This window comes from Microtus pennsylvanicus, chromosome 3 (assembly GCF_037038515.1).
Source record: "Microtus pennsylvanicus isolate mMicPen1 chromosome 3, mMicPen1.hap1, whole genome shotgun sequence".
Lineage (NCBI taxonomy): Eukaryota > Metazoa > Chordata > Mammalia > Rodentia > Cricetidae > Microtus > Microtus pennsylvanicus.
This window is the reverse complement of record NC_134581.1, coordinates 37,947,919-37,961,115: the sequence shown is the minus strand read 5'-3', so window position 1 is coordinate 37,961,115 and position 13,197 is coordinate 37,947,919. Positions and strand designations below refer to the sequence as shown.

The 13,197-nt window shown below is 44.1% G+C and overlaps 1 protein-coding gene across 1 annotated transcript in view; it reads left to right on the top strand.

Annotated features, from left to right (window-relative positions):
- Nucleotides 1–9,025, top strand: part of Sh3bgrl2 (SH3 domain binding glutamate rich protein like 2) — a 72,622-nt gene extending 63,597 nt beyond the window's left edge. The window contains exons 4-5 of the mRNA XM_075967564.1: nt 2,550–2,630; nt 5,964–9,025. Coding sequence (XP_075823679.1) covers nt 2,550–2,630; nt 5,964–5,975 — 93 coding nt within the window. The 3' untranslated portion in view covers nt 5,976–9,025. The remainder of the gene's footprint in view (nt 1–2,549; nt 2,631–5,963) is intronic.
- Nucleotides 9,026–13,197: the final 4,172 nt, after the last annotated feature.

Below are 13,197 nucleotides of genomic sequence, written 5' to 3'. Positions count from 1 at the left end.
CACTTTCTTAGACATGCATAGTGCAAAGTGAAGACCTGGAACTGGGGTTTGCTTGAGCTGATCAGCTTGCTGCATGGATCTAGAATGTTGCCAAGATCAGAGCTAGAAGTGAATTCCGTTAGAGATGCCCTCGGAAAAGACAGTAGATAGGGCAGAGGCAGAACACGGTGGAGAAAGGGTCAGATCCATTGAATTTCCTATAGTGGGTGACTGACAGGAGGATGGGAGAAATCCAGCTGTAACGTATCCCTCACCTGTGCCTGCAGACGGTCGCCAGTGGGTTATGGGAAGGAAAGCACACTAGACAGGGTGTTGAGCTGGATCAGAGAAGCAGTGTTTACCTTCTAATAAAAAGCTTTGCAGCAAAGAATGTGGTCTTGTTCTACTTCTGGGTACTTTTCCTGTGTTATACCTCCGGCTTAGTCCTGTGTATAATGTTGTTTGTCTCATATGTTCTAGATGAGCAACTTTTTAATAAAATACGCAATGTCCTAGTAACACTAGCAACCGTTGATTCCTCATCAAGATCTGTTTAAGCTGGGTGGTGATGGGCACATCTGTAATCGAGCACTCAGGAGGCAGAGGCAGGCGAATCTCTGTGAGTTTGAGGGCAGCCTGCCAGCCTGGTTTACACCAAGTTCCACGAGAACCGGAGGTGCTATACAGAGAAACCCTGTCTCAAAAACAAACAAACAAAAGATCTGCTTCAGTCAGGTGTCTTATGAGTCTTAAACAACATGTTCAGCTCAACTCCAGTTCCCCCACAGTCTACTTTTCCGCCAAAATTCCCATCATCAAGTTAAAGCCAAGAGTCACATGAGTTCTCAGTTGTCCCTCATCTATATGTCCAATCCAAAACCAACTATCAGTTTCTGCTTTGGGGATGTGCTTCTGCCTCTGTACCTGTCTACTGCCTCGACTCTGGTCCTGGCTGGGACCATTACTGGCCTGAATCATCAGTACCCCCTAGCTTTCTCTCTAGTTCTCTTAATGCTCCCCTTCACACCTATGAGTGTTATCATAGAAGTGAGATCATTTTATTCCCTGTTTCAAAACCCTTGTGCTGTTTCCTTTGTATTTAAGGCAAAATTATACAAAACCCAGCACACATGGTGCAAGGCATCCTGCCAATTCCCTGCTTTCCCATGCTGTCCTTGCCCTTAATGTCCTTGCTCCCAGCCATTTACGGGGCAAACTCTATCCGTGAGACTTGTACTTAACGTGCTGAGCCTCTCCTTTCAGACACGCTCCTTGGTTTGGTCTGTAAGTGACAGAGGAGTAGTTACATAAACCTGAGGCCAGGATGCCTGCTGGTTAGAATCTGGGTTACTTTGAAGGCCGTGGACTCACCTTGCTGATAGGAGCTGTCCACAGAACCAAATATGATAGTTCACACAATTTTAATCAAACAGGGCTCAGTGAGAGCTAAACTTCTTAGTTGTGGGCTCATTTAGATTTCAGATGTATTTATAATATGTAATATCATTGGCTCTGCTCGGCCAGGAGTTCATTGTGCTCAGCGACCAGGATGTGTGCGCCCGTGCCCATTTCCTCCTGGGCTGACACTGTGCCCAGTACAAAGAGCCGCTGAAGTTCAAGGGTGCAGCGCCAGCAGGAGCCAGCTTTCCCACCTCCTAGCTGTCACTCTTGGGCCTTGATAGCACTGTGCTTTTTTCCTCTGAGCCTGTCCCCAGGAAACTTCAAAAGCAGAATAGAAGCCATCAGATTCTAACTGACTTGACACCTGCAGACCCCTGTGACTTTTCTACAGTTTACCAGTGTTTTTTGTTTGTCTGTTTTTTTGCTTTGTTTTTAACTCTTGGGTAGCAAAGTATCAAGCATTTTTATAAAGTGGCCGCTTGTTGGTTCCCAGCTGCTCAGCCCCGAAATAATCACAGAAACTATATTATTTAAATCACAGCTTGGCCCATTAGCTCTAGGTTCTTACTGGCTAACTCTTACATCTTAATTTAACCCATCTCCATTAATCTGTGTATCACCACTAGGTTGTGGCCTACCAGCAAAGTTTCGGTGTATCTCTGTCTCTGGCAGTGGATCCATGGCTTCCCTTTGACTCTGCCTCCTTTCTCTCAGTTTAGTCTCCCCCCACCTACGTAAGTTCTGCCCTGCTGTAGATCCAAAGCAGTTTCTTTATTCACCAATGGTATTCACAGCTTACAGAGGGGAATCCCACATCAAAGCATGGCATTGGGAGGCCATGTCCACAGTAGCGTCTAGAGTGTAATCTATAAGGTCAAAGTGAGTCCATGCAGATAAGTTCTAATTTGACACCTGAAGAAAGGGGAATGTGATTTCTCTTTTATTTCTGCTGCTAAATTTTAATGCTGTCCTCATTTTGAATTAAAGAAAAATCTTGTTATATCTGTGTTCTCACTAAAGGGTGTGCCCTTTCAACTCTAGTATGTTGAACCCACAAGGTGCATGTGGGTCTTCCTTGTCTTACTTCTATGTAGGAATTTTGAAAGCATCAACTATAAAGATAATTGTTGTTTGTTGCTCATTGGTTTTATTTCATCTTCTTTTTCTAGGACTATGACAGTTTTTTTGAATCAAAGGAGAGCAACACAGTCTTTTCATTTTTAGGCCTGAAGCCGCAGCCAGCATCCACGGTAGGTTAACCTTCTGTGTTCAGGGTAGGCCAACCCTCCTACTCCTGCTTTGGCAGTCAGGGTAGTGAACCCTCTGTACTCCCGTCCAGAGCTTATCTCACTGGAATGGACCTTAGAGGTGGGTGAGAGGGCACATCTCTACTCCCCCTAAACTTTGAGTCCCTGGTAAATATAGACTGCATTGTTAAATACACATTTTAACTCCTCTAAATGCCTCCTTCTAATTTTTAACTTCTTTAAATCAGAGTATTAGTTTAGTTTTAAGTTATACTCCTGTTCTTGGAAGAGTAATTTAAGGTAGCAAAATAGGTAGCTAGTTTCTGTTTGAATCATAAATTCACATTGCATTTTACTGTGTGTCCGGATTTCACACTTATAATTTTGTTTGGTCCGATTGGAAATATTGAAACAATGTTATATCTGTACTGAACTATTCAGCCTTCCTTTCTCCTGGCCTTGTCGCTGTTTGTTTGTTTGTTTGTTTGTTTTGGGACAAGGGACAGGGTCTTTCTGCCTCTGACTGTCTTGCAGCTCAGTATGGTGACCAAGCTAACCTTGAACTCATGGAGCTCCTTCTGCCTCTGCCTCCCAAGCACTGAGCCTTCCTGTCTTTATTTCTTAAATAACACAGCATAAGACCTGTTTGCGTAGATATCTGTTTATAACATCTCCGTGTGGGCAGTCATACATGGCTGAATTACAGGTACTGTGAACTAGAGAGACAAGAGAGAGAATCCTGGGGTCCCAGCCAGGCCCTGAGACGGATCACCACAGATGCCAAGGGGCAGCAGCTTTATGCAGGAGCAAAAGCAAAGACGCATTTGAGAGGCATCTCCAGAATGATACAAAAAGAGAATACTGCGTACAGTTCCTAAACCAATCCGAATATTTTTAAAGCCTCTTTATTGAGTCATATGATTTTTGAAAAACACAAAGAACCTGAGTTTGTCTTGTGTTAAGACTTAGAAATAATGGATATTCCCACAACTGCATAAAACACAAGATTACTTTTTAAAACAATAATACTTACCAAATAAGTTAATAGTTTGGTTACTTCATTTAAAAACACTGGTTTGGGGATTAGAAAAGTAATTTAGGCTTATTTTTTAAATTTGGAAAGGTGTAAATACATATAAAATAGAATATTAAAATCATCACCCAGAACTGACCACACTGACACTCTTCCATTTTTCTTTCTATACATAGTAATCGAGGCTTGGCTCTATAGCTCAGGTTGAGGGGAATTCTAGAGCGTGTATTTTTAACACAGCTGAACCTGCAGTGCATTCTGGGAACTTTGTAAGTAACAGGTCCTCTGAGGCTGCCTGGGACAGGTACAATCTCAGGAGCACCTGTGGGAGGAAGGCAGAGGCCATCAATAATAGAACTCCTCCGGCAGCACCTGGGGAGCAGAGCGCCTGGGAAAACGGGCTTTGCTTTAGCATCAGCAGCCTGCAGATGGGTTGTGGGCGGTTCCTGTGCACAGGCTTCACAGAGGCACGCCCACGCAGAGAGTATTTACAGGTTCCTAAAGCTATTTTTGTACAAGTTAGACATTTGAATATTTCTTAGGAAAATGGGTTACGTGTATGAAATATTTCACCTAAAGATGTTAAATAATCCAGATTTATTTTCAAAGAACTGGAGGTGGGCAGTGGCTGGGGCAAGGATTACCTGATGGCAGCAGGAACCCTGTAGTCACCATTGTCTGTGTCAAAACCTCCTAGAAAATGCAATGTGCATGCCGTCTTTGTTCTCATGTTCTCCAAAGGTACAGTTCCTTAGAGATTTAGAAAACCTGGTTTTTTGTTGTTGTTTTGTTTTCTTTAGACAATGAGCCTATTGCTGTAGTTCTGTCATTACAGGCTTGCTTAGCGTGTCTGACATCCAGGGTTTGATTCCCAGAATGCAGAGCTGTAAAGGGCGGGGATCAGAAGTTTAAGGTCATCCTCTGTTCTATAGCGAGGTCCTGGCCAGACAGTAATGGAACCCCACAGTGTCTTCTCCTTAGCATTTGTAAGGGAAGTTGGGGGTCTGTGCAGGCTCCATTCTCACATGGTGCCTGAGCAGTGATATTTGGTCTTAGACACACTGAAGCTTATCCCTCAAAGGGCATAAAGGGCCTGGAAATGGAATTCCTAGGTAGGACCCCTTGAGGCAGAGTATACAACCCTGGCATAGTATCCATGCCACTTGGGCACTTGAGCCCTCAGAGCCTTAGGCACAGCAATACGTATCCTTCATCTTCCTCTGCGAGCGGTGGAATTGTAAACACTAGTAAGCAGTCCCCCTTTCTAGTTGCTTACTGTTAGCATTCATATAAAGTCTGCATTTGACGGCTTGGACAAAGCGGTCATAGCCGTGATACAGCGGAGGTGACCCTGCCCTCTCTCCCACCACTGCAGCTGGCACACATAGAAGACAAAGCCGGGAGGCACAGAAGCCCAGGTAGCATCTGTAGTTCCCCCACAGTAGGTAGGAGAGTGTGCTGATGGCCCACAGGCAGGGTGGCTCTGACTGGACTCCTCTCCAAAGTCGACAGAGCGGGGAAGGGCAGTGATCACTGAGTGGTGGCCTAATGGCCACCCTGGCTCAGGACACGCTGTTTGTCCTGCACAGGGACTTCTTAAAGGAAAAGGTAAGTGGATTTCTAGCTGCAATGTTAGGGTTTCCACTTCCATCAGAGCTAGGAGAGGTGGAAGCAATAGGAGTCAGCAGTGACTGGCCTCAAAGTTCATTATTCTAATAGACTCCAAGCAGATCCTGTTATGGAAATTTCTGCACCCAGGTCCCTAGCAATAGGGTGATTTTCAGAATACATAACAACTAATTGTACTGCACACTCTTTGGCCATATCTGGATCAAATTGCAGTGACTTCATGGGGACCCTTGTTTAACTGGGTCATGGGAACAGACGAGAGTGCTGCCTGGACAGTTGGGACAGTGATGCTTTATGAATGACATTGCCATTCTGATGATGCCATTCACCCAGCATCATCCTAACCAGCACCTCTTTGTGCCCCAGAAAGCTCACAACCACCCGCTGTAAGCTAGCAGCACAGCAGTGTTCAGAGGAAGGAGACTTGGTGGCTGCGAACAATGAGGTTGGATGTGTGTGATTGAAATCGAAGTTCTGGCTTAAAAGTCAGGACTAGCTCCTGTCAGCCTTAGAGGGTGACTCATGGCCTCCCCATCTCTGTTCCTGACGAGAGAGAGAGAGAGAGAGAGAGAGAGAGAGAGAGAGAGAGAGAGAGAGAGAGAGAACTGCCAAGGGCAGATTTTCTTGTCACTGTAGCCTAAGAACTGTGCCTTTCTCCCTCTTCTGTGTAATAGGCCGAGCCTTAGACATAAAGGGTGAAGGTGATGGAGTTGCATTTGGAGCACCGTGGTACTCAACACATACCTGCTTACCTGATGCATCACTGTGACAAAGCCACACGCACAATCGGCAACCTTGCTTGACCTGGAAACGGTGTTTTTGGAGGACGTGGGGATGATGGGGACTGCGTGATTGCTCTAAGCTAATGGGGCTCTGGTGGTGGAGTTTCTTCTTTTCTCTTTTGCTTACGGTTGCCTCACCTGAAAATACCGCCGCCTGTTATCATCTGCTTCCTTAATGACTGAAGGCCAGCGGGACAGCACCATCCGGGAGAAGATGTTGGATCTGCCCCAAATCTTACTAGACACCAGTACTGCATAAAACCATTCCTCTCTAAGCCGCCTGCATTGCATCCTTGAAGCCAGTTTGCCAAGATGGTAACGTCTTTGAATCAGAAAGGAAAAAAAAAAAAACAACAATGCTGGTTGGCAAAGGACATTGAGGGTTCTTATTGCAGAATTACAAATGTCACCACTCTGGTACTTCATAATAACCTGCTGAAGAAGTTAGATGCTCTCAACTCCTTTCTGTAATGGGAACCATCACCCCATCAATTCTGCAGGCTCCTACAGGTGCTTCCAGAACCGCCGCTGCAACATTGCCCTACTACAGCCAAGTTACAGGACAGAAAAGAATTGACTTCGGGAAACATCTCCTTCCTTGTCCCTCGCAAGGGGGACATCTCACTGTATGCATAAGACTGCTTGAGAGATGTATTTTAAGAAGTAAATTAATAAGAAAGTTTGCTCTGTCCATTTGCAAAGGCATTTTCAGCTCTTGTAGTTTACTTATACACACACACACACACACACACACACACACACACACACACGTGTGCATATATATTTTTAAATGCAGCTTCCCTGAGTAACAGCTGCTTGTTCTATTTTGTGAAGGGATTATATTTTTGGAGAAAGGAAATACTCATTTAGATATATTTTGTGAGCTGTTGATGAAGTGCATTGGAAGGCGCCAGTACTGCTGGGGCTGGGCTTAGCGGAAGAAGACTTGCATAGCACACACAAGCTGCTGCGCTCGGCTCCAGCGCCACGGGAAACAGACTCCAGCACTGCTTACCGTTTATTCTCTGTTCATATTCAGACCAGTTCGCAGTCTCAGGCTTTTCAGAATAACACAAACACACGTTCTTGCTTCATGTATGAGAACAAATGAGATTTCAGAGAGCTTAGAGAGAAAGGGGGCTGTCTAGGGAGTCGTCCATCGATCTTGAGGAGCAAAATCCCTGCTCCCTTTGGGTGGACATTGGTACACACCGAACAACTCTAGTTCATCAGGGCAGAGATTATCTTTCTACATCCTGGCATATTTTAGAGTTAATACCCAAACATAGGGCCAGCCTTGAATAGGATAAACTCAGGGGTGACTGAAATCACCACCTACCCCTCGCAGCGTGATGTGGGACTTTTCACTCTGTGAAAAGGAAATGTTTGAGAAATTGAAAGAGCAGGCTAGCGGCTCTCTCTGCCCCCTGCACCGTGAGCTCTGATACATGTTCTGAGGCGTTTTTTTAAATGCTAAAGTTGAGATTCCCCCCTGAGAGTTGCAGACCTATTACAGCCGGAAGACAGGACAGCTTTCTTCATGAATGGACCAAATGCCTGACATAAAATTTTCTCTCCAGAGAAAGCTTGTCAAGTCATGGATATTACTGCCTAGTTGGTATTAAACAATATCCAGGTCAAACTCCATTTGATAAATCCCAGGGACTTTTGTGTTTTGTTTTGTTCTGTTTCCTTTCTCTTCTAACTGGATGTTGCACTTGAGTTTGTGAATCTTCTGACGAGACACATGTCCATTTAAAATAGAGCGATTTTAAAGTTATCTCATGAAATCAGCCCAGCTTACCTTGACTGAGTCTATTCTTGCCAATGAGTGCCAAGAACCAGTTTAGAAAAGTAAAGTCTTACCATGTTTTGGATTATAGGAGCATCACCATACTTGGGAGACAGAAAGCTACCCAGATGTGTCAGTATATCTTTCTGATTGGCCGTACCATACCTGCTGTGACCTTGTTAAAACACTGAGCAGACAGTGTGCTTAGAATTGCTATCACAGTTGCATACCGTTTTCTTGCCATGATTCTTTTTGAACAAACACTGGAAGGTCAGCAACCAAAACATGAGTTAGTGGTTGTTCCTTCTTCCCGTGGCTAAAAATCCAGGGTACGGAGTTGACTGTAGTTCCCAGGCAATGGTGTGTGTAGAGCACACTGGGTCTTTACTGAGTGACGGACTGACTTTCCTCCTCCTGTCTTCCTTTACCTCTTTCTATTGCTTCTTGCTTGGGACAGAGTCTTGCTATGTAGACCTCTGCCTCCCAAGTGCTAGGATTGCATACTTGGCTGAACTAGTGTTCTTATTCCCTTTGGCTGCCTCTAGATTTGGTCACCACCATCTTCAAAGCCTAGGAGAGAAGTAAAGAAGTACAGGCAAGGCTGTAAGGCCAGCTTTAAGGCAGAGTGTGGACTTCCTTGTGGGACCAAGGAAATGTGCTGTTGACCCCAAATGGTGCCATTTAAACCATAGGTGAGCATGGAATGCCACACTGCCAAGTGTCTGCAGACCAGAAGAAGATTTAGTTCAGGAAATACTTTGCCAAATCCTGGGGGTTTACTAAAATCGAAGAGGAGAAAATGAAGACATTTTGCCTGGAGATGCTAATACATTTGGGTTTGTTTTCTATTTTGTAAAGTTAACCCAACATTTTGCTTTTATATTGTGTGAATTTAACCATATAAAGATTTTTTCTTTTGTTACTGAAAGGTACCAAAGACTTTATGTTTCATTTGGTTTGTTTGATTTTATTGTGGGATTTGTTTTTTTTTCTAAAAATACTTTGATATAGGTTTGTCCCTAAGTGTCTGGGTCTACTTCACTCTATGTAATTGTTTTGATTTCAGTCTGTTTGTATCTGTCTCTCAAGGCATTGGTGAAATCTCCGATTTTATAGTCTTCATTAAAGGAGAATAAATTCCAGAAAACATGGCATTCTGAAACTGGAGTTGTTTCTTCCTATTCTCACTCCCTTTCCAGCTTTTATTCTGGTGTTGGCTGGGTCCTGTTTCTCTAGGAAGCTGTTTCTGCTGCCATCCACGAAAGGGTTGGACTGTTAAAGTACAGAGCTCATAGAGACACTCCCTTCAGAAGGAATCCTGGGCACACTGGGAGGCCAGCTAGGAGGCAAACAGACCCCCACCCCACCCCAGGCAGCTCAGGGCTGAGGCGGGTCTTAGCCACTGGTCTAGGTGTTCTGTGGTCTCCCAGGCACACTCAGTCTACTCTAGTGGTTTATCTGATATTATGCCGAAAATAATAGGTGGCCATGATCCTCTCACTTGGGCTTCCTTTGAGCCGCATTTGGAAGCAAAAGAAAACGTTTCTGAAGGAAAGCAGGGGCTGAGGCTGAACTCACCAAGAAACAATTACAGAACTTATACACCAGGACAGATGGAGGGTGGAGGAGGGGTCGAAGGCAACAAGCTCTAAAACAGCAGAAATGTGTCAGCTCATGAAACCAAGTCAGCAAATAGCTCTGCCTGCCTGTGACCCAGATTCCAGTGGGAGGGCTTCCCAGTTCTAGACACACAGGCGAGATTAGCATGGCTGTCTTTTCTGCCAGCATGTATTAAGCCCTAACAAGGTGATGGGTCCCATCTGAGCAGGAGGATGAGGGGAGCAGAAGAAAGCAACGTACACAGCAGCAATCAGTGGCAGGCCAGGTAAGTTGTCAGTACTCGAGGCTACAGCTCGTCATCAGGGATGTTAATGGTTGTTCCTTATTAAAACCATGCTGACTGTTTAGATTTTATACATGCAGTGGACTACCTGCATATGTACACACATATCTACTGAAGTATAAAGAGTAATAATAACAACCCCTGTATGCCTGCCGCCTGCCTATTGCCTTTTCCCCTAGGCATCCCTTGGGCCCCTCCCTGACCTTCTCTTTCTCCCTATTGAATAAAGGGAACCTCACCTGTATTTGTGTGAATCGAAGCCTTTCTACCCTTTAGTGTTTTGTCTCCATGTATGTATCCATAAAGAATAATAAACAGAACCAAACCAGATATAGTGGGTTGTTGTTGTTGTTTGTTTCTTCCTTTTAACATCCATTGCCACGGGAAATTTCATTGTTAAAAATTACTAGATGAATTTATAATTTTTTTTTCTCCAGTTGCTGGCCATTGAGCCTTGCTGTGAGCATTCTTTCATTTGCCTTCTGGTGCAGTTACACAAGAGTGGATCCACTCCTTAAGTGGAATTGCTGACTGTACAGAAAGACCACACAGACCTCCTTAAGGACAGAGTCAGATGGCTTTCTCGAGCTTTCGTACCAGTTTATATTCCTACAAGATTGCCAACATTTTTAGGATTACAGGTCCCGATCAATGTGTGTGACTGCTAGTCAAATTTGTGCCAAGTATGCAAAATGGATTTGACTTTTTAAAAAATCATTAGTAAATTGAGCGTGTTTATTATGGGATTCCTGTGTCAAACTTCTCAGCTGTTTAGATATCTGGATATGTTTTTAGTTATTAAATGTTCTGCTTATATCACTGGGTATTGAGCCCAGGATCTTGCACGTGCTAAGCAAGCATTCTACCACTGAGACATACCTCTAGCCCATGAGTTAGTTCTTAAAGTGAAGAGAAATCAGGAATAGACAGTCTTCGGAAGCTTTTTCCAGAAATGTGTGGAATGCACGTGGATGCTTATTCTGGTTCCAGAAAATAAAGGTAAGTGTGCTGCTGTAGCCTGTCTGTCAGCCATGAGATGTGCTGGGGCGTCTCTGCTCTGGGAGGCTGTCATCTCCGGAAGTGTCTTAGGGCTCATCAGTTTGTTATTTGGCAGGAAATCAATGTTAGTAAAGTTATGATTCCGTTTGCTTTCCTGGGTTTCAGCAGAAGGAAGTCTATGCAGACTTCATGTGTGCTTAAATGCTCAGGATGTCAACATACAGTGGGCCTGGAGCAATGGACCAAACATGATTTGACACTTAAAAGAACAGCAGGAAAATCTTTGTTAAGTCCCAGGGGATTCATGTGATGCCAAGCATAGCCCAGAGAGTGGCAGGGGCAGCAGTTCACACGTGTGGAGAACTAAACGAAACTAGAATGCAGGATTCTCTTCCTACTAAGGGACATTTTCAGTAGACTCTAAACATTGGTATTTGAAAGTATATTAACAAAGCTCGTTATAGTGAATAAAAAAAATTGAGAAAAACTTCTTATGAAACAAACCCCTACATTATTATACATAATATGGGGCCCTATAATGATAAAAATCATAACCTAACCTTCCTCTGAAGGTTAAGAGCAAGTGTCTCTGAAGTTTTGAGTGATGCCATCCACTGTACCAGTAAGCCACGCGAGGCACTGAGCCCTTGAAATGAGCCCACCTGGGTTTGTGACATGGTTTGAATGTAAAGATATTTCAGGATTTAAACTGAGTGTGAGCATTTAAATGAACTCATGAATAAGTTTTCTATTGGTTACACATTAAAATGGTACTCTGAAGTTATTAAGTTGAATATTAAGGTGATCACTTGCACCCTTAAGTGGGGCCGCTGGCATAGTTTAGGTTACATATGTGGCTTTTATTGTTTCCCTGCGGACAGCACTGCCTTATAGCATTTTTTTGCTTCTGAATTTGCACTATAGTAATAAATACATTTGAAATATTTTTAGGTCTTGGTAAAATCCTTCATTTCTCATACTGAAAAATGTGATTACCTTTGGGGGCATAAGCTTCTGGCATAGCTGCCAAAAGGACTTTCTCATTCTGCTTTATGCCCCCATAGCTCAAAGCATTTTTGTAGTGAAGGAAGAGTCTATTCTGGACACCAGCAGTGTCGTGGATTGTCAGAATGCTCAACATCTCTGTCCAGACTTCTGCACAAGCACACCCCCCCATCCCCGCCTCCCCGTCAGTTTACAGAGCTCCACCTGGAGCCAAGCTTTGGACTGTCTTAGACCCAAATTATTTCTATGTACCTAGTGATTTTATTAGTACAAGCCATGAAACATTGGCAAGGAGAAGTATCAGAGAAGTTAAACAGATAAAAGAAGTGGGATAATAAAATATTAGTAACACAAATCAGATTAGCAAGAACGTTGTTCTTGAATGTGGTGTTCTCCCCACTCGAGAAAGTGAAGTCCTACACACGCATGCAATTCATTAACGTGCCCCAAAGCAACAGGGCTTGTAGCCGAACAGAATGCAGATGACTGGCGTCTCTCATGCTTGCAAGAGCTGTTCAACTAATTCACTCTCACTGCCATTTTATTCCCAAAGTAATAAAAAGAAGAAAATCCTTTACTCAATTATTTTTAATGGCAAGAGTACTAGAGGTTTACCTTGAAATTAGTATTCTAAGAGAATAGGAGAAGGTACTTTAAAACCCTGGGCAGCTTATTTTAATCTTTGGCACTATGACCAGAAAGAAATGTCCAAAAGGCAGATTAATTATCCATACATTTTTGTGAGCTTTGCAGATAACTGAGAAACTGGGGGCTAAGTCCCAGGAATGTTTACCACATTTGCAGATAATAGCTGGTATCTGTGTGAGCCATTACATTCTCCTTTGAAAACAGAAGATACAAAGTGCCACCGTGGTGGATGCCAAGGACAACAGCCTCGTCTGGAGGTCAGCAGTTTGTCAGCAAGAAGACTTCCGTTCCTTCTCTCCCCTGTCTTTGTGGTAAACCACTCTTGATGTGCTGCCCGAAACGTGGACACCAGCTAGCTGGGTGACAAGATGTGACAGGAACCACACTCCAGTCTCCAGCCTGGGAGTCCGAGTGACTCCAGCTGCAGCTCCCCACATCCGGTGTCCTAGCCAGTGTTCGCTAGCATTGTGCAGCATCCTAATCATGCATGAGGAACTGAGTATCAGCAGGTTAGTCAGCCTGCCTAAAAGGTGGTTTGGCAAGCAGGATTTTAGCTGCTAAGATGGCTAACATTCATAGCTGTGGACAACTACTGAAGAACAGTAAGAAACTTCTTCCCCCGCCAGAGCTCACCCAGTGCACCATGGCGCCTCTCAGTGAAGGAGAGACTAGTGTGGCCAGTTGTGGCCAGCTTTGCTTGAACTTCAGCGTGCAACTAGTTACATCTGCACTAAGTGCAAGCAAAGACTACTGGAACCCAGACAGCTGCTACCTGGAGG